Genomic DNA, 26147 nt, shown 5'->3' with positions numbered 1-26147 from the left:
GGAATGTGAACATCTACAGAATCCATAAAAACAAGGCTCACCATCAGTTGGCAGCTCCCCACCTATTCCTCTAGCGGGAATAATTACTTTTAGCTGAAGCCATTTATTCGGATTACAACAAGACCTACAAAACGCAGCCTAGACAATTTGGGATTTGTCTGTTTACAGGAGCTACTTTATTCCACTCAGCTGTTTCCACTGCTTAGGCCCATTGGAAAGAGTCATTTCCCGCTTTGTTCCCAAACACTGATGCTTACATTAATGCAGTCCAGCAGCTCAGGTCTTAAAATAGGCATCAACAATTTAAAAAAATCCCCACAAAGATGTAAGATCAAAACTTGCAATTTCTGTTCCACAGTGAAAATCATGGGCTTTCTACCCAGTTTTGATAAATCTCTTTTCCATGCACACAGCATCCTTGACATTTAGCTGTGATAACCTGTAACTGTGAATGCAATGTTTGCTTGTTAGCAATTCATGATTAGTATCTTCTCCTAGTTTTACCACACATTCTGCTTAGAAACAACAGAACATAAGTAATGAAATAAAACCCTCAGGAGCATTTCCTGGGTGCTGCTGTGTGTAACCATAGGTATATAACAAGCCTTGGCTCACCTTAGGGCCACAAGAAGTTAACATCCCTCAGGATCACCTGACTGAAAAAAATCATCTTCCGGTAAGAAAATTTTGTGAGGAAGAAATTAAAACCCCTCAGTGGGGGATTTTTAAGCAAATTAGGAGAGGTGTTGTTAGGCAATTGTTGGTCTTAAGCACAGTGTGAAATAATACCTTTATGCTAAAACTGTACCTATTGTAATCTCTACACTTAATACATGCAATTCTGATGTATATTTTTTAAAGTTTAAGACCAAAGACTGGTAATGTTCAAGGCATCCCAACTAAGCCCAGGGCCGTGCATCTCCCTGTTCCATCCCTTCTGTGGGCTGGCACCACCCCTGCACTGCCTGCTGCAGACAGCCTTGTACCTGGGGCTGACAAAACCTCTGGGAGAGCAAGATGTCAGGGAACTATGGGCTTCACCTCACCATGGGGCAGCTGGCAGCAAATTAGGAGACCATGGTCATTAGGTCATTAGCACTGCTTTTCTCTTGCCCTTTTCTGCTGTATCTGCCCCAGGGGTCCAGCCTGGCTCAGCCCTCCCTCATCCTCTCACTCTTCATGGCCTCCTCCGGCACATTTTACCTCACATCACCTCACCCTTTCCAGCCCAAGGGGAGGTCACCAACTCGATTTATTGTACTGACAGCAGCTCCCCTGCACTGTCAGGAGGCACCTTCACAACATTTAAAGACTCTTCTGGATGCCAAGACCACAGAAAACATGGCAGGATCTCTAGACCAAGCCTACCGCAGCTCGGCAGGACACCGTATGGGTGCACCCCACCAGAGCACCAGCAGAGGTTACCACTACCAGGGGCAGCTGCTCTACCCAGCAGCACAGAGCAGGAGAACCCTTCATTGCCTTGCTTGGCTGGCATCTTTTCCAAATCCCAACCTTTAGAACAGTCGAGCCTGTCCATACTCTTTAAGCTACTAAAGAGGTGGAGTGCTGAATGCCCTGAATATCTGAGGGGAAGTGGAAAAACCAAGTCTGGGCAGTGGCAGCTTCAGCACAGAGCCATGGAGGAGGGGATGGGCTTAATGATGCTTGGCAAGAAGATGGCAAACAGGAGGGATGGTGATTTTGGATTAGGTGAGATACACAGCACTGTGAAGCACAGGGATGTAAAGAGCAAAGGGATACAGAGTTCAGATGGAGGTCTACAGCAAGCAATTGGGAAGGAAACTGGTACAAGAAATTGTTAAGGAAGGAAAGGAGCTAAAGCCAGAGGGGCAACAGAAGAAATACTTGTGACATTTGGAAAACATTACCTCCCATACCCTTAAATACCCACCCTAAAGTGCATGTTTTGCCTTCTTCCACTACCAAGTCTACAGAGATGACAATACCTTCTGTATTTTCTATGGCAAAAAAATTCTGTAATGGAATCACATTTTTCAATTCTTCTGCTGAATTAGGATGCCAGAAACTATGATTTCTGATTTTATCTCAACTTGCTTTTCAAAAGCTCTTTAAATGACAAGAAAAGGACAATATTAACTGTAACAAAATCCCCAGCATCCCTGCAAAGCACTCTTTATTCTGGTCAAAGACTCAAAATTCAAGTAAACCAGGTTTCTCATGTATCTGTAATTCTGCATTCTGATACAGGGCTAATATTCAGACTCGATTACTTTACGCCACATTTACACCAGGTATTTTTCTTAATCAGTAGGAGGTTGAGGGTGGGCAAAACACACCATCTATGACAGAATCAGAAGCCACCTGAGAATTTTCCAGAACTGATATCAGAAATTCATACCAACTTGCAAAAACCTTCACATTTTCATTAGAACTCATTTTCAAGGTGGAAACAATAACAGATGTTATTTCACTTTGATGGCTTCACATCGACACAATTTTGAACATTCTTAATGTTTATGCTAATAGCATCACATTCCTTCCTCTTTTTCTTCTTGTGGATTTACAGTAAAGCAGATTTAATAAGTGGAAGCCTTGGTAACAGAAGACCTGTTTTCATAACTGATTTTTAAAATGGTAAATAGAAAATCACCTTTAACTTCTCCCATTACTGTATATTGAACAGATACAAATATGCAACCACACAGAAACACCTATTCTCCCAAAATTAGCATTATTACTTTATTTGGTGATTCATTACAATCTGCAAATCCAATAGTCAAAAAAATAAACTAGGCATAATGTTAAAGCATTTTACAAGCAAAATACTTTACTGTTTCCTTTTCAATTTGCATAGGGCAGAATAAGGGTATTGGTTAAGGAATATAATGTACAGAAGAACAAACCCATAGTTCATCGAACTGTTGTGAAGAGTGTTATGATCCTGTGAGTGAACAGTACTTAAACAGTTATAACTGTCAGCGGAAAACCATACACTTCAACATTAACAAGGCCGCCTTCTCATGACCATGATGCATCATGAAGACTGCAAGCCACTGGGCTTCTTATGTTGTAGATCATTCTACTTTCAAGAAATTAAAAGAAGTTAAACAAGCCAGAATGCATCTATCTATGCTCATTTCTTTTCTGCCTGAACAAAGGCCAGTATCAAGAGAGGGAATTTTCAAAGTCAGCTTCTGAAACCTCTTATAGTAACATCTGTCTCTCATATTTTCAGTGTCATGCAGCTAGCAAGCTTAGAGCTTCATCCACATGTCTCTGCATTATTCCTGTGCATTCAGGTAAAAACTGGTGTTTTTTTCACTGTGAGTGACCAACTGCAAAGAGATGATGCTCCTTTTCCCATTGTTACCACATCTCTGTTCCTCCAACTGTACAAATCTGGCTTTAAAGTCTCACAAAACTAAAAAATAATTGATCTAGGTTGTAATAAAAAAAAGAATATTAAATACCTTTGGTAAAAATAGATATATTTAACAAGTTTAGAAAAAGCAAATAGTTATGTTGTCAAAAGGAGAGTATAAAAATGTACACGATAAAAAATAACAAAAAATCATCAGCCATAGTAGTAAGAATAAAGGCGCTGTTCTTTTCAATGTTTGCTTCCTTAGCTCATGTTGTTGTCCAGTCTTCTTTCTAAAAGGCAGGAGCTTTACTAGAGCTTATGGAAAAATCCAGTCCTTCCTACCAGCATTAGGCAAATTATGTTTAATTCAGAACAAGGCAGTCTGTTTTAACCCAAGTTTATACAACAGAGAATGCTTTGATTTAGAGTACATAGGAGTAGTTGAACACAAAAAGATAGATTTTGGGTGTTTTCAGAGGCCAGATGCACTGAAGCTGTAGAAATGAGACCACCAGCAGGATCAAGTCTCCATGATGTGAGCCTTCTAACTTTGTTTTTACTCCTAAATTTAAATCCATGTGTTGTTAAGAAAACTGTGGGGAAACAAAAACAATACATTTATTTTAAATCCCTCATTGATGCCTTTCTCCCATCCTTTTAGTGGGCCTCCAAACAGAGCTGTCACACAACATATAATCCCAGTCTGGCTTCTCCTCTTTTTAGAGCTCACTGTAAATCTTGAAGATGGAAGATCCCCGAAGCAAACAACTGAGATTATAGAAGGAGATAATGCACAAGCCCCATAATAGAATCAGCCATTGATTGAATGTGCTTTGAAAGAAAACAGCACAATTGAATCATGTTTATCCTTCAGTATTCCCTTTGCACACACAGTCACACTCCTCGTGGTGCTCCAAGGGTACATCTGTCAATGATTTATGCAATCCTCGAACACCAATCCTTGGCTTCAGCTGAAGAACCTGAAGGTGAAGAACCCAAACATTAAGAAAACAGAAAATGCTTCATCATACACCTAGTCTAGGAGTTAGATAGCACGGGAAACACACTAGGTGACAGAAAGCACATTAAAAGAAATAGGTTTATTCAGATGAATTTATTAATTTATTCCACCCACTAATTATTATTTTTGCTTCTACCTCAAGCCTTTCCAAAACCAATTAAAACGTGTTGAGCAGATACTTGCTTCTATCAAAGAAGAGTCTTGCAGTTTCATATTTCTATTTATTTAAGGACTAATAGCATACTTAACCTAATGGAATTAATAGATAATTCTACAATAAATGCTTTTATTTATATATTTATAATGGAAATGGACAGGTGTTTGTTCCTTCATAAAGTTCACATCTACCACTAGAGAGAGCTGAACAAGGAGGTGTGGCTGTGGTGAATCTGAACTACACCAGTAAACAAATACCTCAGGAATGACTTAATAGTCCCACAGAAAAGTATTTTAACAAGGGAGATATTGCCTTTTTTTATGTAACACTTCATAAAAATGGTAAAAAAAAATTACTATAAGCACAATATATAAAATTTGAAAATATAGTGGTGCACTCCTATAGTAAAAATAAATTCCTTAATTCGCTTTCAGTATTTCCAAACATGCAAATGTAAAAAAAGCACTTACCTCATGGTACTTTTTGGTGACTTTTGTTGGTACACATTGGCATTCATTGCAACTCTGATGACAACAGGCACAGTTTCCACCGCAACGTTTAACCAGAAGACACAATGGCCAGAAGATGGTGTCTGTTCGCTTCAGCTCCTCCCTCAGTGACACTGAGAAGTTGCGAGGAGTACAACTATACAGCCGCACCTCCTCCTTTAGGAGGTTGAGATCAACCACTGCAAAAAGACAAACAAACTGGTGATTTTCAGACTCTTAACCAAACTTCATTGGTGGCAAACCAACTTCAGCAGCGCAGAATACTCGAGGAAAGTTCATTTTTGTGCAGGTGGTACAGGTTCAGCACACAAGTCTAATACTGCAGTTATAGGAATACCATGTAACCTAAATGGAATTATTGTTGTATAGGAATATTCACCATTTATTTTATAAGTCTGGTAGAGTTGGTTCAAATAAAACAAAGCAAGCTTTGGCTACTATGTTCCAATGTGTGTTTTATCAAATCAACCATAATGGAGTTCCCTTTGTTCATGTTCATATGCTGAACTCTCGTGTTGCTATTCTATATTAATTTTGGATTGGAAAAACACACATAGCAATTAAGAATCCTGAAAACCTCCAAACACATTTTAAATTCATTTGCAGAAAGCATTCAAACTTCTTCCCTGCTGAAATTTGAATTACTGCTTCCCTGCAAGGATGATGTAAGTATAAGAATGAAACAATTCATATCTAAGAGGAACACACTTCCATGGACTTCAAGAAGTCATAATCAGTGAGTAATGTACAAACAACAAATAAAAGCACAAATATGTGTATCTGTATAACTATTGGTAGGTTCCATTTTCCCCTCTTCCATCACAGCAGCATAGATACGTATTTTTGTTGCTTCTCTAAGTTTTATTTTCACTTAATGTGCTTTAAATAAAATACAGCTTCTCCTTGTAAGCACCTAACTTGAAGTGCAAGTTAAAGATATTAATATTTGGCACTTGTTTCCCTATAAACTGGTTCCACTGTATCACACTAAAGTTTCACTATGCCACTGGCTGAACACCAAGCTCATGAAAAGATCTGAAACAGGCCAAGCTCCTTTAGGTTCACATTAGCTGCATAGCTGAGAAATAACAGGTCTTCAGTTCAGACTGAAAAACACTGGACTTGTTTAGTGAAAAAAATGAATACTTTTTAGCCTTTTTTTTTTCTTTTTCTTTTTGGTGAAAAGCAATGCATTTCAGAAAAGCCAGACTAGAATGATCACAATCTGGGATCATTTGTCCTCTCCAAACCTACAGCCAATAAGTAACAGAAGTCATGTCTAATTCACAGGGGTACTTTATCTGGTAAAAAAAAAAAAAAAAAAAGAAAAAGAAAACCTGATGATAATATGGCTACTGAAGTAACTGAAATAGAGGTTTTGAACAGAGCAAAGCCCTTAAAAACAACTGGGTTTGAGCTAAACCGAGAAGAAACTAGGGGAAAAAATTACTCAAGTGCATTGATATTACTTGTCAAACACTTTGCCGTTATTGCTAGCAGTTTGTAAACAAAAAGATATAAAATAAAACTAAAATATTTTCCTGATCTGAATCACCCTCTAGAGAAATACTTTTTCCCTCTACTGTGTGAAGAGCCGCTAGAGATCACAAAGGAGAACTTCACCCTACCAAGGCAAGACAACACCTTTCAATTCTAGCTAAACATGTAAGAAACAAAGAGAATTTAGAAGCTGTATTTCTCTAGTAGAGATGCTCAGTAGTATTGTCCCAGGAGCAGATCTTTGGGTAGCAGTTTCATTCCAGATTTCTTCAAAGATTTCTTTTGCAGACCATATTCATATACTGGTATCCATAAGTAAGGGCTTATTGTTGTGAAGGTCAGTTAAACACACTGAAGCCTTTTTTCTGCTTGCACTTACAGCGAATGCCAAGCTGGGGCACTTCATTCCATCACTATCAGGTTAACATAGGCTCCTAAATAAACAATCACATTTTTAAGAGCAAGGAGTCTGTAATAACTCCAATAAAATTACTGATAGGATGCCAGCCTGCCTCCCACACTGCAACAGCATTCCTTGGAGAAAGCTGAGAAGGGAGCAGAGGAAAAGAGAGACAAAACTTCCGGGGGAGAGATTCTCTCTGAAAATTAGAAGTTATTTAAGCTCTTCTGATCAACTAATAGCTGCAGGCTGAGTCATTTAGACAGTGGACATGTCTACTTCCATTAATCATGGACTGTGGACAGGAATGGAGGAGTACTTTCTCCCGTTATGTTTTTAAACATATAGTAAGTCAACTGTCTAAATTAAGATAAAATGCCTAATGCATAATGAGAGAAATGCTAGTTTTGCTAATCTGGTAGATTTCTACAGAGACTGACACGCTTGGTACAGTGAATTTCAAGAAGCTAAGCCTATGCGGCCTAACACAATTGCTGCTCAGCTCTTCACCATGAGGAACTGAAAACAGAAGCTGGGAGCTGATGCCTCTTCCAGTAAGCCCAACAACCAGTGGCAGACATATGCCTGTGTGGCTGTGTGCTTCTGCATTACCTCCTGCCTACTGGCAACAGTGGAGGAACGTAAGCAGTGGAGTAATGAAAGCAGTGGAGTAATGCATTTATTTCCCTAGTTGTACTAGGGAAATGTATAGTTGCACTAGTTGTATGTATAACATAGAGAAAAGAGCAATACACTAAAATGACCAGCAACTGCATTACGCAATTTGTCTCAAAACTGAAATGAATTTGAACCCTGCAGACCTGATTTTAAATTTTAATTTTAATTTTTTTTTAATTTTTAAAAAAGTTCTGTGGAAGAACACACAATCAGCTCTTTGTAAGTGTCTTTTAGTGTGCCTTGCTGTTATAACAGGCTTCAGGAGAGATGAAAAATGCCATGTTTGGTTTCCGTGTTTTACAATGCACTAAGGTATATTGCTATTCTACCTCACAGTGAACCCTCACCCTACCTTGTGTAATTCAGTTTCATTAAAAGGTCTGTGGCAAATTTATCTAGTGCTTATATAATCACTTCTTTGAAGTGTGTGAATGAAGCTGTTATTTTTTCAAAGAGTATCTGTCTGTCCAAAATTTATTTTAACACACTGTGGGCACAAAGCTAGATGAGAGAATGTATATATTCCCTTAAAAGTGTTTACTTAACCACAATAAAAGGTTATGTGGATTTCCCAAGTGCACTGAGTTACAGTACCTGTTATAATGTGAACATTTAAACACTCCTTCAACTTGGCTTCCACTCATGTATCATGTTTGACACAACAGTCAAAGTTATTTTTGTCTAGCACTAGCTTGGGAGGAATGGGAGGCTCTGCAGTAGCACATGAATGGGAAACACTAAAATAAGAGGAGAAGGGAAAAAAAGGAGAAAAAAAATGTAGATGCAGGTAGGACTACAGTAAAGTCTATTACAAAAGTGAGCTTTCACTGGCATGTGCAACTGAAGTAATCCATTTTCACACCAGTCTGAAAGTAACTGTGTTCTGCAATTGGCAATGCAATGGTCTGGCACCCTCTGGGACCGCTACGGAGTACCATGGGGAGCTCTCCCAGAACATTTTTCCAGCTGGGTGCTGCTCCCAAATTCGCCAAAACAAATACTGACCGGGGCACTTGTGTGTGGGCACAGCTAGCAGCAGGTTGATTTTTATTCCTAAGCACCTTGGAGGTATTCCTGGGAGTGTAAGTTTCTCACTGGCTCCTACAATAGGACAGGGCAAAGCCCCAGACGAGTGAAAAAGACACACAGTTATATGAGAAAAGCATCTAATAAGGACTATGGCTGTATTGTGACTCCTTTCTTCTTCTTAAGCAGAATTCAAAATATGCTGTAATGATTACGCATAGATTTCTGTGGGAAGTGATGGGATGATTTTTTTTTGCACAGCAAAATGTATTTTAAGTATGCTTAATATTATAAAAGAATTTAGAACTATATTTAGACATCAAAGCCTCTGAACTTAGTGTTTCTTCTTTCTTGGCTAGAAGTTTTTGGAAGCATTTTATCCAGAGAAAACATCAGATACAGAAGTTCTATGGAATTCAGGCTGTCTAAATACAGTCTTTTTCACATAATTATTAAGTAGGAGTAAAGGAAAATTCTCTACATAAAGTAACATATACTATTAATTACATTTTCATTTAATCTAGACATAAACTGATGTTTGTCTATGAAAGCAGGACAGTGCAGGACAGTTATTTAGCTTTTACTAAATACTGCAATAATAAAACTGATCTGATTACAGAATCAAAGACTTTGATAAAACCCAAAAATTTTAGGGCATGCACTTCTCCCAAACATTCCTTAAAAACTTCTAAAATACAGAAAGAATGCTACTGGAAGAAGTAACATGCACTAAAAAAGAAGAAAAGAACAAAAAAATGTTTGCAGGTTTGCTCTCCCTATTTACTGGAGAGACCTAACAGTTCAGACTATGTCATCTCAACTGGACATATTTTCCACCTCAGGCAATTACATTACACACTCAGTAATGTAGTCTGAGGGTGGTCTCTTAACGATAAATGTGGCAATGCCATGATATGTTTATTCAGTGGAAAAATCTATTTCAGCATCTAATTAGGAGTCTTTAAAAGATTTACTCTGATAGTTTCTTTCTAAGATATGTCTTGCAGGGAGTTGCGTTTGTCTATATAGATGTTATCCAACACCTGCATTTTAGTTTATGTAAGGTTTCAGAAATTACATTTTGTTTTTCTCCCACTTACTGTAGGCTTATGGCATGCATTTGGCAAATACTGAATCCCTTTAAGTAGGAAAGTGTTACATGACTATCTGAAAGGCACAGTCCATTGCTGAAAGCTTTTAAATAGATTTTCTCCTCTTTGGCTCTTGATTCAGTTGCTGTGCATATCGCTGTAGCAACAGGTAGGGTAGAAGGTTGATTTTTACTCTCTGATCCAAGAATTAGCTATCAAAAACTTACATTTCAGTTATGGAAGGGTTTACTTCCTCCCTTTTTCTTGCAGATCAGATGATAACCTAGCTTATGTTTGTCAATACAGGAGTCTATTAATTTATGCTCATATGTTTTCATTTTCATGCTGTATGATGGGCAAGGAAGGTGGTGTTGCCTGCATGCTATCCATCCACATGGTATCCATAAACATGAAGTACTGGGCAACATCTGGATGATATGGTATAGAAAATTCATGAGTGCCAAATGCAGATGGAAGAAAATGTCTTGCTGAACAAGAAATAGCTCCACACGTCTCAAAATATGTAACCTACTTTATATATGATTAAGTTGATAATACATGATCCAACTGGACATGGACACAGGGATTTCATAAGGTATCATAGAAGAGAAAGGCTCAGCTAATGGCTCTCAATTCATACGGTATAAATAAATAAACCAGTCACTCAATGATACAGGAAGTGTAAGAAATTCCCTACCTCAAACACAAAATAAAGTTTTTCCCCTCCACAAGAAAAAAACCTCACAAAGTTAGATATTGTCACCCAGCTAAGATGCCCTCCTACTTTGCGGAGAAGATCTCTCAGGTTCCCTGCAGAAGACTACCCTGCCTGCTTTTTTTAATCCCTGTGTTACTTTATCCTGCTAAATTCCTTTACGTTCTGAGTTTAGTTAATTGTCCTTTTTCAAATCATGTAACAGTGAGAACAGCTAACAACAATGATCTCTGCTGTATTTCTAACATATTCCTCTCTTGGAACCAAAATACAAAGTTCAGAACCAAAATACAATGCTCTTAATTACTGCTAATTTGTTAACATTTTAATTTGTTTCTTAAGAAAACATACCCGGAGAAAGCTGCAAGGCCAGAAAGAAGAGTAATTTACCTCTTGATTTCCTCCCATGAATATATGCCTTTCCAAGAAGTTGCCACGTTGGCCTGTATAAATCTTCCAAATCCAGTTGCCAACGATCTGGTTCAAGGTACCGGATAAGCTCTTCCACTGTACTAAATCCAGCAACGGCATTGTTTAATACATCTAATGGTAAAGATGATGGGGGAAGCAATGATGGGCTAGGTGCTTCCGTGTGGTGCTGCAATCAAAGCCAAGAGAAGAGTACCAATCAGAGGATTAATGGATCTGCTTTGATGAAGTGCTATACTTTATGAAGTTATGTATCTGGGAAAGTTTGTAAGTGGCTCGACTGTTTCCAATGTACAGTTTACCTTATAAGACAAATGACACGAGTCAAAAAGTACCTAATTACTCTTCAGCAATAACTGTAAACAAACTTCCACTAGACAGTTTTCCCACTTCTTACATTCCTAGCTTTGAGGATAGCATGCCACTATACCTGTTCTTTGAAGAAGTTCACTGAGTGACAGACCATATTTCTATTTTAGAAACAGAACAAAGAGTCATTTGAAAATACGGCCCCATTAATGGTAATTACTGTAACACTCAAGAAATCTGAGGAAACATATATTTCACATGCTGCCTTTCCTCTGAAATCAGCCACAATTTTGTCTTCTGATCTTTCAATGTAAAATATGAATGTACCCTAGTACAAAGATTGCAAATAGCCCCACTTCCATTTAACAGATGTTTCACACAGCACTTAGGTTTCTGGTTAAACAATAATGAAGTATTAACAACATCTGACATTACTATAATTATTTCTCCCTTAAAAAGAAGTAAAACACATTCCCCAAGGATATCAAAAGTACTTAAATGCTGAAATTGAGCACTGAAAGAGTCTATGTACTTTTCCACAGCACAGATCTCATTGAGAAACTCACGGACATGGGGTACTCAGTCAAACGCAATTCAAACAATGTGAGAATTAGGGCTTTGCTTACTCTACAGCCAATTTTAAAATTAGCATCGATTAGCCCTGAATTTTCCTACCACAATCCTACAACATAATTAAGAACGAAGGACTGAATGTTCTTCCAATAAGTGAGCTAGCATGCTTCTTGTCCCTTCCCTGTGCACTGCCTGTTAGTAGTGTACAATATTTCCATATATATTTATATATTTGTCTATTATGCATTTATATATATATACACATATCTATTTAAAAATCCTCATGAAACTTAGTGTCAAAAATGGCACTCTCAGTACTCTAATATGAAGTGCATACACTGTATTTTTTTCATCTGTAGTCAGATCAATTGCATTCATTTACCTTTATGAAATGCTCACAGAAATTTATATGAAATGTAACAGTTATGCAAGAAAAATAATGAAATAATCCTTGCAACAGTACACACTAAACAGCAGTTTTCTGAAATACATATGCCTGTGATAGCTGTATTTGATACCAAAAATTATATTTTCCTTTCTGTGCTCTCAATTATATTAAATATGCATCTTAGGTTTCAGCTAATTGTGTGGTTGAAAGGGCAGCAAATGGAAGTAACCACCATGCCCTTCTTAATTTTTGCTTCAAGCTTTTTTCTCTCTCCATCTTCCAGAAATGCAGTCACTAGAATAATTTGTGCTGCTTTTTAACAGGGAGTCTTGCAAAAGCAATTAAAAACACAGATCTACTGTGCAACCACTATTAATTTTATTGTATTTTTATCTTGCTAATCTAGCATCATTTCCAATAGGGTGAGTGAAGTAGTTGCTTCCCATTCTGAATGAAGGTGGTTTTCAAAAAATTTAAAAGTATTTCTTTCCTTCATCTCTTTAGTGCCCACATTAAAAACATGTTGATCTATCCATTAGGTTATGATAATAAAGTAACAGAATCTGATCCATAAGTTAAATATTTGCTTTTAGCAAAATATTATACTCAGCAAGTTTCAAAATACTGCTGGACACTATAATTCAGATGGTCAAAAAAGCAAAAATTCCAAAAATTTTCTTCCTGTTTTTCTCCACCAGGATGTATTTGTAACAGTCACATTTCCTGGTTTGAAGGTGAAGGGTTTTGCTAAGGTGAAAAACAAAACAAGGATCAAATGGCAGAACTAGTGACTGATGAAAAAGAAAAATAATTAAAATTGTCTTCCGTTTCATTTCCAGCTAAAGAATTTACTTCAGTGTCTCACTTCTACAGGGATTTTTTGTTGCCAATGTAATAGATGGATTCCAGATGAAAACCCATTGGTCTAGAATCTATTTCCACCTTTACAATTTGGGACATGCACACTTCGCAAGAACTAACTCATCGATTTACGTTATTCTGGATCCAATCAGCATTTACCTGAGTTAAAATGTTATGAGGATATGGTGAATCATTGCACTTAATGGTAATGCAATTAAAGTTGTCATCACTTTCTAATCATTCTTACAGTGAACCAAAACAGCAAAATTGCACAACTTTGAAGGTGAATGTTTTAGAAAAAAAGTAATTAAAATCTCAAGATTAAGAATGTTTTTCCCAATAATCTCTTAATTTAATCAATTTAAATGACAGATAAAATGTACCAAAGAGTAAAGGTAATTGGTATCATATAGCTATAAAAGCAGTAATTTATATTTATAACATAGTAACGACATTTATGAAATCTCAATTCAGTAAATTGTTTAATATAAATGGCAATTCAAATTATACTCTACATTGCTTTTACTTGCTAACAGATATTATTTTATAACTTAGACCTTTTTGACAGAATGTCCAGGGCAGCATAAATGGTACTCTTCGACTAAAATTGTATCTTGAAATTTTATACAATTTATAATTTCACTTGGCTTTCTCAAAATCGGGTTTTTTTTTGCACTACATAGGAAATGTTTACACATGCAGTAAGGTTTTACTCTCAGAGACAGTATCAGGAGAAATGACTCAATGCAAGAAATTAAAACTCAGCTTCATTGATGTGACATACTTTTTAGAGCAAGCAAATACAAAACTGCAGCATAACTCTGAAATGCAGTATCATAACAGAAACTTCAAAATACTTAAATGTTCATTAAACGGAGCTTTCCCTCACATTATATAGAAAGTCTATCACTTCTGTTACAACCCTTTCCAACTAAATAATCTCAGATAAAAGTCTACATGTCTAGAATGTAATCTACATCTCAACATTCCTACTCTGCCCCTTGCACCCACCTACATGCCTGACACAGACTGGTGTCAAGCCACTCACTGTGCACTGCTACTGACATCAGTACTCAGTGTGTCTCAGAGATGCAATTTCACTGCAGGACAGCGGTGTGAATGACTCACAAGAGGACCACCAATAAAGTCTAGCTCTTTTACGGCACAGAGTTGATGGAGCTATACATCTATAGCTGGCATCACCTAGCTTACTCCACAGAACTGTATTGTATCTCCCCTAACAGGTCAGCTAGCACACAAGCAACTTCCGATATAACAGAAATCTCTTTATCTGACAGGGGAGATATACCTGAAGACAGCAGACACTTGCTTAAGTATAGCAGCTATTCAAATGACTTTCCTGATGGAGACATTGCTGGGAAGTGGTGTTCTCCAAGACTTTCTACAATAACTACTAAGTGAGAGTAAAACATTTTTTCTGTCACAGCAGCACATACTCAATTAGTACCAGTGTTTTAGGCTTGAGACCACTTTTTTATTTGTTTGACAATGCATGAGTAATTTCTGTTGAGACAGTTTCAAAAATACATCAACAAGTTCTTTATTTTAATGTGATTCTTCTCGTAAACAGAACACTACGGGTTTTGTTTTGGGCCCAGCAAACTATTTCAATTTATTTTAATAGGAATAAACATGTTTAAAACCAAGATAGAGCCAAACAGTTGCATCTTTTTTGTCATTTAAAATGATTCAGGAAAACACAGGGCTTCTGCTGCCCGGCAGAACAGCCAAGAATGACAATTAGTGTTGGATCAAACAGAATTTTGATTAGGCCTGTTTATACTGTATTTCTGTAGGTATACTTCACTCTATCAAAATAAATCCCTCATAGAAATGCCCTATGGAGTTTACAAGTGTGAAAGACAGGCCAATAGGCCAAATGTAGGCAAAAGTTCAAGATATGGGCTTGGAAAAAATTAAGAAGGTAATATATAAAGACTAACTTCACAAAACTATCCAGCCCTGAAGATTATACATAACAACAGTACCCCAAAGAAAATTATGGAATAAAAAGCATTTTACGGTGCTCACAATGTTAGTTTTGCCTTATTAAAAGAATCAAAAGTACATCTTGTCTCTTTCTCAAAGGGGAAAGTGTAGGATGCTCTTATAGTGTAAAATAAGAAGTATTATAGAAATATAAGAAATATTACTTCTTACAGAAGTAAAATAAGAAGACAACCATCAGTGAAGCAGTAAATCTGAACAAAAGCTGCAACAAATGAATTTGAAATTACCTAGTTGAAGCTCAAACCTAAAGGATGATTTAGTAAGTAGCCTAACTTGAAGACTTGTAATTTCTTGTTCTGACACATACAGCCTGTGTGATCCTGAGCACAGTATTTAGGCCACAGCTTCATGGTGTTAAGCATCTGGCAGTAACATCTCCTTGTTACGCCAGCATGACTGTGTATACGGCTGTATCACAAACAAGAAATAATCTTTCTGCAAGAGTATTTCTCATTTCCTTTTCTCTTTAATCACAATCTTATTCACACAGCACAGACCTCCAACAGCTAAGCTGTCACAACCAAAAGCACAGCAGCTGCTAACAGAAACATTTTTAGATCCACTCTGGCACCAGGGATTTCATAGCATGCAGGTTTGTGACAGCCTGATCAGATCAGTAAAATGATCAATTCCTCGACCTCACAAGTTCTATGAAAGTATGAATACAATAATCATTTACTGAATGCTCATTATTGGTTTATCTGAAGAATCAGAAGTATTTTAGACAGATAAAGGATAAACTTTGGATATGAGACTGTATGTTATAACCATTCCCATTCTTCCACTATCCATCTGTTCTTTCCTTGCACTGAACCTGCTCCAAGGATAAACAAATTCAGAACAAAACAGCACTCAACTACAATCCACACAAAATCAGTTCTTAAGCACCATCGTAAGCCAAGCAAAACCTCTCTTTTTCTCGTGTCTGATAAGGACAGCACTGTCAAAGTACTGCTATTACCCTCTTCCAGTTAAAGGTGAGGCGAAAAGTAATTTTGCTAGTTTGCTGGAGCCAGGAGTGAGGAATTTCATGTTTAATAATGCAATCACTTAGCTAAGACTGGCACAACAAAAACAAGTGAGTCAAATACTTGGCATGACAAGACACTTACAAGCAGTGAATAATACATCTAAAATAATTCCCTGCCCACAAAAGAAATCCCCATTTTCTTAATTTCTTGTCTTCAAGAAAACATTGTAAAGCAGTTTTCTGAGTGAAAACCTATTTATCAGTTGGCATAGGTTGGCGAAACTATCAAACATTGGTATTGTTTAATCAGACTAGAAGGGACTTTATAACAAAGAAAACCTTAGAGGAACCTCTGAAAACAAACTAGGATCAGTACCTTGAAAGAAGTAAAATATTTCTTCTAATGAAATATCCTGACAGTTGGTTTTTTGTTGTTGGTTTTTTTTTTTTTTTATAATTATTATACAGGAACACTCCAAGTCCTGCTTAGATTTAAAGATATGCTCTTAAAACTAATAGTACATGCACATTCTTGTAGCACTCACAATAAAGCCTGTTTTCTGCCTTTATAATCACAGGTAGCCCTCCTATTAGCATCATTAGAAGCTATGAAGGAGAGCAGATATCCAGCTCTTCCTGAGTTTGCCCCGAGGACATAGAAGCTTCTTGGCATAACAACAGGTCTTTCTTTTCTCACGTAAGTACATGCAGTAATAACTGAAAAGCCTTTAGAAATCCTGACCTACCTGAAAAAGCACAAACGTCTACTTGCTGGAATGTATGCTGTACAAAACAGCTAACCCGTTTGTGAAAGTCTGTGACTTGCAAAGACATCTTCTCTGTGCAACATTAACCTGCACCACTGCCATGCAAAATGCGAGTCCTGCTCAAGTAGTAATGTAGAAGGAAGTGGAGACGATCTGTAGCTGGGCTGGTGAGCAACCACCTAAGCAGAGAAATCAAGTTCCAGGATCCTTTTCTTGTGCCTCCAGCAAGGGAATAAAAAAAGAGAAGGAGCAAAGGCAGATAATCTATTTAGACTGCAAAGCCCAGGAACCAGGCACGGATGTTTACTTGCATGTGACAGAGATGGAAGCCAGGAAGGCCAGCACAGTTCCCATCCATTTCAGCACTTCTTACTTCTTTAGCTACAATAACTGCCACAGCAGTGGGGATGGTTGCATGAGAGGCACTGCAGCCCCAGGGCTGCTAAGCATGTAGGTATGGTAAATTAAGCTCCACTGGCACTGAAATAAACATGCATCTATTCAACTCTCCTCACTTCAGAGACTTAACCTTTTCTGGTCACATGAAATACAGGTAGGGACAGCAACTCTCCTCAATCTAATCATCTTCTGCACGAGATCTGGAATGCAGGGTGACAACCCCCTCTTTACTTAACTGAACCTCCAGCTCTTTTGCTTTCACAGGAATTTTCTGTTCTTACATTTTGCTAACACTGATTATCAAAAGTTTGTTTAGCTTCCCTTCATATACATGCAAGACTTCACTTTTATCTCACTGAGGACCTTATTTACTGGGTATCCATGCGCTTGCACCAGACTATACCTTAAAACCAGAGACAGCTTTCCAAACTCTACATAGGTATTTTTGTTACAGCACTTTGAGGGTTGTTTCCCAAATTGTGCATAATTTCTACTCTCCATAACCACCAACAGGAGAAATGTCACAAGGGAAATGAGTATGTTCATGCCTTTCTGTCTCTGCTTGTGACAGGTGTGAATAAAGGAATAAAGATGTGTAGAAGTAGTGGTGGGAGCACCCTGACATTTCCTCAGGTTAAAGTTTTGAGATAAAATACATTTTGGAAAAGTTTTAAATATTGCCCTGGACAGAGTTTCTGTGCAGTTCACAGCTAAGGCCTGTTACTCTAATTGTGCTGGAAGCAATGGGGAGATGCTCTCAAGGAAATGAACAGCATGGAAATAGCACAGGATGTCACTAATCATCAGCTTTCTACTAGCAAATTACAGCTTTTTGCCTGAAGCCTGCGCATGCTGACACCCGTCAAAATACAGAACAGAGGTGTGTCACTTCTGTGAAGACAAAGATGACACGTATCTAGAGGAAGCTCATAAATGCTTAGAGAATGCTATCAATACCAATAACCTCTGGGAGCCATTTTCAAAACACTTTAGTAATTTCATTAGTTCTCATCGTAAATATCTATAATCACATATGCATACACATATATGTGTGTTTATATATGCATAAAAATACATTCTGCTTCCCAGCTCTGTCATGAGCATCTCTGGCAACTGCAGGAGTCTCAAAACATGAAGCGTACAATCTCTGCAACCTCTAGAATCCATAAAGCTTGCAGATTCAGGTTGCTAGTTGCAAGAGAAGTCAAGTTTTGGTGCCTTTTTACCTTTACATGGGTTTTTATTATATTTGCTTACATTAGGGATTTGTGGATGTTGTCCTGAATAAGATTCTAGAGAGAAAACTCAACGACCTCTCATGACTTGGACAAATTTAGACTTAGTAGCCAAAGATTCAGCTTTATTCTGAAAGCATGTCCTGACGCATTGAGTTGAACAGGAAGCACTTAAAAGCAAACATTTAGTCTTAAATGAATAAGGTCTCATAGTACATAATCCCTGAGTTTTGGTTCCTATGGAGTACTTGCAGCTGAATAGTATCTTACCCGTAACTACTTGGAAAACTTTAATTTTTAGTGAGCACTGTCTTCTTGTTTATGCATCACTCTCTTCTAAATGAGGCTTTAAAGACAATTTACAGTGAGCTCTCCCTACTCCATGCAAGTGTATACATATGCCATAAGAAAAAGTCTACCTTCTGTATCCTAGTAACTATGGCAAAATATTTAGATTTCTGAACTCCAGAGAAACTTGACTTACAATATTCTCAAAACAAACATGAAATACATTTAAAACTAATTAGACGTTTATGTACCTCATGCATGTGCACCTAGAAAGGACTATAAGTGCAATTTAATAAAATGCAGTAGATAATTTTCTTTCTTGTATTATATGAATGTTTAATAAAATATTTAGTCTAATTCAGACCACAGGCAACAGTAATGTCTATACACACATTTCAAAGAATACAAAGTGTGTGTGTTTGTACAAAGTACCTGCTGAAAAACCCTAAAACTAGACTGTGTATAGGCAAAATGAAGCCCCAAAATAATTTACTGAAGTACAGCTTCTTTCACCAAGAAATCGTCAAATCTTTGGAGAAAGTCCTGTGATGTTTCTTGTGCTTGCATTATGGTGCTAAAAGAAGCAAAACCCCCCCGATGTCTAAGAAATCATCATCTCCAAGTCTGACAGAAGCTTTTTATATGCACAGAACTGTCCTAAACAAATTAACAGCTGCAATGAACCATTTGAATGTGTGGAACATGCGAGGGAATGCACGTCTTTTATAAGCACTTGCTATAAGTTTGGTTAAATAGCTTGTAGCAGATGTTGGCAGCAGTCTTCCACCTTGGCAAACCTCGGTTCAGGACAGCTGCTTAACTATTCACACCACCTGGGACTGTGACTGATTCCTCAATGTTAAGGTTTGAAAACACAGAGTATTTTCCTAAATAGTAACTCTGTCCTCCCTATCTGAGCACCTTTCTATCAACTCTTTCTTACTATACAACAAACTACTCATCCTAAGGACATTTAAAGTTTATCCTCTGCTTTTCTATCTTCTCATTGTTAAAGGGCCATCTGCAGTCTTTACACCCATTTCCAGGGCAGAACTCTATTTTAATCACTGGCTGTATTTTCCAATGAATGAGACATTTTCCCCTCACACTTCTCTCACTGAGGAGCTAAAGTAAAATTCTACAGAGACCCTTCTAAAACTACTTCTTCATTATTCCACTACTTCACAGTTTTCTGAATATATCCACTATCACCTTTTTACATTTCAGCCACAAGCTTGAGCTAACCTGGTTTTTGTTTTGTGCTTGAATTGTGCTTGTGTTTAAGGCAGTAGGGTACCTCATGACTTTTTTTAACAGTAATAACAACACTTTGCACTAAAATACTCTTTCATGGATGTCCAAGATACTTGAATGCATGTATGAGTAGACAGCTGAGTAGGAACTGTTTTTAAAATGCTGGTGTAAATGAAACCTTTACCTTTATTTTTGTGAATATAAAATTAAATGCAAAAATGCACAGGATCAATAATAAAGATGTATAAATATTATATACCCTATCAAGCAATTCTGTTGGATGAACCTGATTATTGTTTCCTTATATATATAGTACAATTGCATTACATTTGATATATTTTTGTCCATTAAATGATATTTTCTAGAATGTCCTATTTGGATTAATGTTGTGTTACAGCCTACAATTCCTTTCTAGGACAGGAACTTTATAAAGAATTATATTACAAATACCAGAAGCAAGAAAGATAATCTATTTTATCAGTATTTGTGAGATCCTACTACATTTTTTTACAGTTCAGATCACAAGTGATATTTAGTGTACGGAGACCCCAGGCTCCAAGAGTTAGCTGAACTTTAACAGAAAGGAAGAAAAGAATTCCACCACAGATTCAGTTTTCCTTGAAACTTGATACTATGAAAGTCCTGTATACACACCTGTTGTAGGCTCCCATGTGGAATAGATTATACTTCAGTTAGGAGAAGGATTTGCAACAGAACAATCTGAATTATGCTTAAAATGCAAAATTATCATCTAAAAGGAGTAATACCATCATAACTGAACAAGCAGTAATGCTAAAGCCACAAACAAGTCAATGCAAAAGGAGATTCCCACAATCAGCCTGCAGTGAGCATGTAGATAGGGTCCAACAAATCTTTGCTCAGATCTTGTTGCAAATGGGGTTACAGGGATTATTAACCACTAAGTTTACAAACACCCCCAAAATTGATACAGGAAACACCCTTGGATCTCTTACATTTATGATTTACAGAAGGATTTTTTGTTGTTCTGCACACAAAGCTCTAGTTCTTACACGACAGATCACTTTATGAGGAATAAACAGTCAACATAAGTGCAGCTGTTCTGAACAGAAGAAAGTTTTTGTATGCTCTTCTATGACAGGGGATGTGGTCAGCCATAATTAAAGGGCATCGTGTTTGCAGCCCTTTTTTTAAATTACTCATTTTACTCAAAATATATGAATACTTATAGAAAGCTTAACCAAAGGGAACAACAGCAAGTTTTTGGAGTCAGGGAATGAACTGTTCTTTAAGTTCCCTCTAGGTATTAAAAATGGGTAGCTGTTGTTAAGAAAATGTTTACTTATCCCAGTAGGTTCACAGGAGGTTCATCAACATTAAACACTAAGAATAACTGTTTATTACCATTGGAAAGTGCATTTGGCAAGGACAATGAAAATTACTTCTACAGTGCATGCAATTTTAATTTGATCCTTCAGTATACATGTTAAATTGCATTCCACAACAGGTTTCTGTACATTTCATATCACAATAAAAGGAACACACCCAACATTCCTGAACAGCAAACACTGCAAATCAGAGCTTGTCCTCCTTTGAAGGCAGAAAGGCCTTGAAGAAAACATTATAGGAAGGAACTTCATTTCTGTCTTCATGTATCCATTCTTAGTGCCATCAAATGTGAGAAATTACCATATTTTAAGATTTGTGAAGACAAATATTTTACATTTTTACTTTAAATTTGTTTTATATGTACCATACTTGTCAAAACTCAGAGCGGTAGAGACTATAGCTACATTGCCCACCAAGATTCTCACACTGTCTGAACAAGCCAGATTTATAATTTGTAAGCTAGATTTTACAACCCTATACTGCTAACCATAATGTTGTCCTGACATACTCTCAACGTTCAGCTGTATCACTTCTACCTACATATTTTCCACTATCTATATCTCTTTAATTCCCATCTCATTATACTTTCATATATAACACAAGTATAGTATACATGATTATACAACAACTAAAAGGCAAAATTAATTGGGAAAGTATGCTTAATAAGAGAAAGTAGTGAAAAACATTTTTAAAATCCTTGCATTTAGGAGTAAAACATTAAAAGCATAAATGCAAAATCATGAGTACAGAAGTCCTGAATTCGAATAAATGGTGTTACAGGGGACCAAAACCTGAATAGGAAGTAATGTGATCCTTTCACAAAAAAGGCAAATCTTATTCATATGTATTCAGAACAGCACCATAAAGCCAGGTTACTGAGCTCCCAACTAAGTCTCGGCTGGAATAATGTTGAGGTCTATCTCCAGCGCTTGTAAGATATATGCAGAGAGAAAGAACATTTAATGTTTAACATTTAGAGGAAAGAGCAAGAAAAAAAAGAAAACATACACTATGATAAAAGATTTAGTGATACAAGTTTCTTTAATCTTGACAAGATGAGGCTGACAGGAGATGCGATAACAAACATGTAAGAGAACAGCAGATGATCAGCTGTTCCCTAGTCCACTGATGACAAGAAAGATTTATGTTACATATTAGAAAAGAATTTCATACTATGTAAAGCAGTACAAGAGATGATTGGAGAACTCTCTGAAATCTTTGTCACTTAACTTCAGGAGCAGTAGAAACACCTAGCAAGAACGCTCAGAGCAGGACAATGGCTCAGAATAGATCCCACTGAGTTCCCTTGCAGCCTTGAATTTCTGTGATTGCACTGCATAGTATCTCTCTGGTAACCTTGCTGTTTCTAGAAAACATGCAAAATGCTGAGGGAAATGCCGAATTCTAGAGACAAATTAATGCTAAATCATTTTAAAATCTGTGCTATTGACTAGCTATGCACCCAAAACTGCTCTGTGTACATAACCAAACTCTAATACACCTTTTTCCTCAGTGATAATTTCTCCATTTGTACATTTTCATTTTTTAGATTTACTCTATCAAGGCTGTATTAAAAGTCAAGACTTGTATGCCTGTGTACCTAAATATAGAATATTTGATAGAAATATATGCTTTGGGGGTTTTGTTGCATGCCACCCACAAGCCCTTAACTCATATGAGAATATTGAAATTAATGGAACTGCTCCAATTTTGGACAATTTAGCTACTTTCTCTCAAAGAAAAGTAAGGAGTCACGGGCTTTTAATGAAAGTTGGCTCCATGGGAGCAGAAGTTCCTTTGGCGGTATCATTTATGATTTCTTTTAAGCCTCAAAACAGTATGTAATATAACCCATTTAAGATGACAGTTTTACCATAAGCTACAAAATAAAAGTAGACACATTTCTGCCATGCTTTGCTTTTTCAGTCTCTATGGCTGCTATTTAAAATGGATCCTTCAAAGATGGTTTGAAGGCAGACTACTTCATTCTATTTAAAGTAGACTCCCATGAAATTTTATGCTGCTTACAGCATGAACAAATGTATTAAAATAGAACAGGTTGAATTTTAAAGCACCATTACAAGTAACTGCCTTTTTATGAAAAAATAAATACTTGAATCAGTCTAATTACTTTTATTAGAATTTATAAATATGTTTTGCTTTGTGCGTGCAATTTCTTCCCAGCCCCTTCCCTGACACATGTAAAAAGAAAAAGAAGAAAAGAAGGAAAGATGAAATCTGCCAAGTAATAAACCCATACTATTAACAAATCCAGTGTGTTGTGGAGCAAATATTTTTCCTGAAGACTGTTGGTAGAGCAGTTGACTTCCATTAAGCCTGAAAGAACTTCAGTTATAATACTGTCACTGTCCACAGATGTGGGCAAATTATCTCTGACTAATCTGGTCAACTAGATCAAGCCTTTTGATACATATATATATTTTATTATATAAATTGCAGCTTGTTACCATAATATGAGTAAGGGTGGCACTCTTTGTAGCAGAAATAAGGGAAAAAATCACGCTGACTTATGTTTTCAACTAGGCCATTAATATTCCTTGTAATGTGCTAAACAAGTCTGTTCAGGCATTGATTATGGCCCCACTCCTGCGGCCAGGACTAACACTACCACACCGACTTAAAGGGATCTCCCTGTGCACGCACACAGCTGCATCTCCTTTCACATTACTTCTCTGTTTTTAAATATTCACTGTGCTGTAAGGGTACAAAGTCAAAACACCTGCACAAGAAAGGAAATGCCATACACTAACACTGCACTAATCTTAACCCATTTATACAAACTACTCGCCTAAGTTACTTTTACCTTTAAAGAATGTGAAAGATTTTTATTTCAAAGCATAATTTTAAGATATTTGTAAAGCCTACTGATTCTATTTCTCACATGTACTCTTTTTTATCAGAAAAAGGGGCTTTTTAATACCTGTTTAAAAATGAATAATTACACAGTGAAACATACTTTTCTGGTTGTATTTATCCTTGAAATATTTTCTCCCTCATTCTCTAATTTCCCCATTCACTGATTCAGGAATACTGGGCGTTTCTGATGATTTCATGTAGAATATATGGAACTAATTACAGAACACAGACATCTAAAACTGTGGTTTTCCATGCTTTAATTGTGGTTTCACAGGCTGCTATTCACTGCAGCCTAGGAAGTGGTTAGATGTGGGGTTTATTATCAGTTTAAATAAAGACCCAGAGTGTGAGGCACTGGTTCCACCTGAATTTTCCAGCCAATACAAAAATATGATTTTCTGTGAACTGCAGACACAATTTTCCTTCTGTTGAACCCAACATTACACAAAGGGTTTTTTTTTGCATTAGCCTACTAAACCGAAAGATACTGGCTAACCACAAGCTTATCCTTTGATCAAGACGGAAAGCGTGCCTCAAAACCTTATGATGGATTATGCCTATTTGAATGCTTGACAAAACAGTTTCGCAAATAAGTCAAATAAGAAGATAAATTAAGATGATATTAAAAAGGCATTATTTACAAGCATCAATCACTTGAGTATGTTTTTTCCTGGGCATAAGGGACAGTTATTACAATCTGCTGCAGAAGACGGAACTAAAAAAGGGGAAAAGTAAAAGGCAAATTTGCAAGGAAACTCTGATTATGAATACTCACTGATCATAACAAACATGTAAGAGATCTGTGTGGCTGTTTCTGGTGGAATTTCTTACACCTGCCCTACACAGTGAAGCCCCATGCTATTATCTGTTTGTTTAAAGAAAAGCTACTTGTTCTGAAGTTTCTCAGTAAGAAAAATGAAACATAATTAACACATATTGCATAAGTCCCGCTTATAAAGCAATGACAAAGTCAAGTAAATGGACTGCTATGACTGCCATGCTTTGCAGAAAAGAGTCAACATAGTATCTGGAGAAAATCTTTTCCGGTTTTGTAAATGAGTATACGTTTAAGATACCTAATTGCCAAGAATATGGTACTATTGTATTCTTAGCCACCTTCCACTATTTCCTGTTTAATTTGAAGCTGGTTTGTATCATTTGGATTATCTGTGCAGTCTCACTTGCTAACATGAGGAACTGAATGAACGATTCATGATGTGTGAACATGTCCTGGTTTCACAAACCACTTGTGGAATGGGAGGGCAAAAAAGTTGTCATTTCAAGTATATCACCATAAGCTTAATGTAATTTGACTGAATTTAGAGGAGTAAAAATTCCCCTTGCAAGTTTATATTTCAGTTAAAAAGTCAAAGGAGGGCATTTTGCTATTTAACAATTAAGGTTATATTCACTATGAGGGTGGTGAGGCACTGGCACAGGGTGCCCAGAGAAGCTGTGGCTGCCCCATCCCTGCCAGTCTTTAAGGCCTGGCTTGATGTGGCTTTCAGCAACCTGGTCTAGTGGAAGGTGTCCCACTGCAGGGGGTTGGAACTGATTGAGCTTTAAGACCCCTTCCAACCCAAACCATTCTATGATTCTCCTCAAACAATAGTTTAGTATTAGGTAAAGGCTTCCTTAGCAACTATTACATCTTGTAAAAGAGAATTCTTAGAAGCAAGGATGTTTTACTAAGAGACTACAATATAGACAACTCTTCTTTTTTTCTCCACTGTTCCACTTCTCCCATAGAAAATTAAACTTTTTTTTCTTTTTTCTCTGAGATGAACACTGATTGTGATCTCAGATTGATAAGATCAGTACTGGTTTTAACCCAATTACCATGAGAATTAAATTCTTCCAGGCAATCTTTACTTCATTGCTGAAACTGGTCCATGGTGTACAATTCACTCAATTAGGAAATTAGAGGAAAAGATAGCAACTGTGAAATAAGG

At 36.9% G+C, this 26147-nt stretch overlaps 1 protein-coding gene across 1 annotated transcript in view; it reads right to left on the bottom strand.

The window, feature by feature from the left end:
* Positions 1–2699: 2699 nt before the first annotated feature.
* PDGFC (platelet derived growth factor C) overlaps positions 2700–26147 on the bottom strand; it is a 132815-nt gene continuing 109367 nt past the window's right edge. Inside the window, exons 4-6 of the mRNA XM_061373589.1 lie at positions 10837–11044; positions 4998–5215; positions 2700–4329 (exon numbers count right to left, since the gene is read on the bottom strand). Of these exons, the coding sequence (XP_061229573.1) occupies positions 4213–4329; positions 4998–5215; positions 10837–11044 (543 nt within the window). The 3' untranslated portion in view covers positions 2700–4212. The remainder of the gene's footprint in view (positions 4330–4997; positions 5216–10836; positions 11045–26147) is intronic.

Source organism: Neopsephotus bourkii, unplaced genomic scaffold (assembly GCF_033783945.1).
Source record: "Neopsephotus bourkii isolate Nb327-2 ecotype Australia unplaced genomic scaffold, CSIRO-AGI_Nbou_v1 NB_168, whole genome shotgun sequence".
In the NCBI taxonomy this organism is placed as follows: Eukaryota; Metazoa; Chordata; class Aves; order Psittaciformes; family Psittacidae; genus Neopsephotus; species Neopsephotus bourkii.
This window is presented reverse-complemented; position numbering and strand designations above follow the sequence as displayed.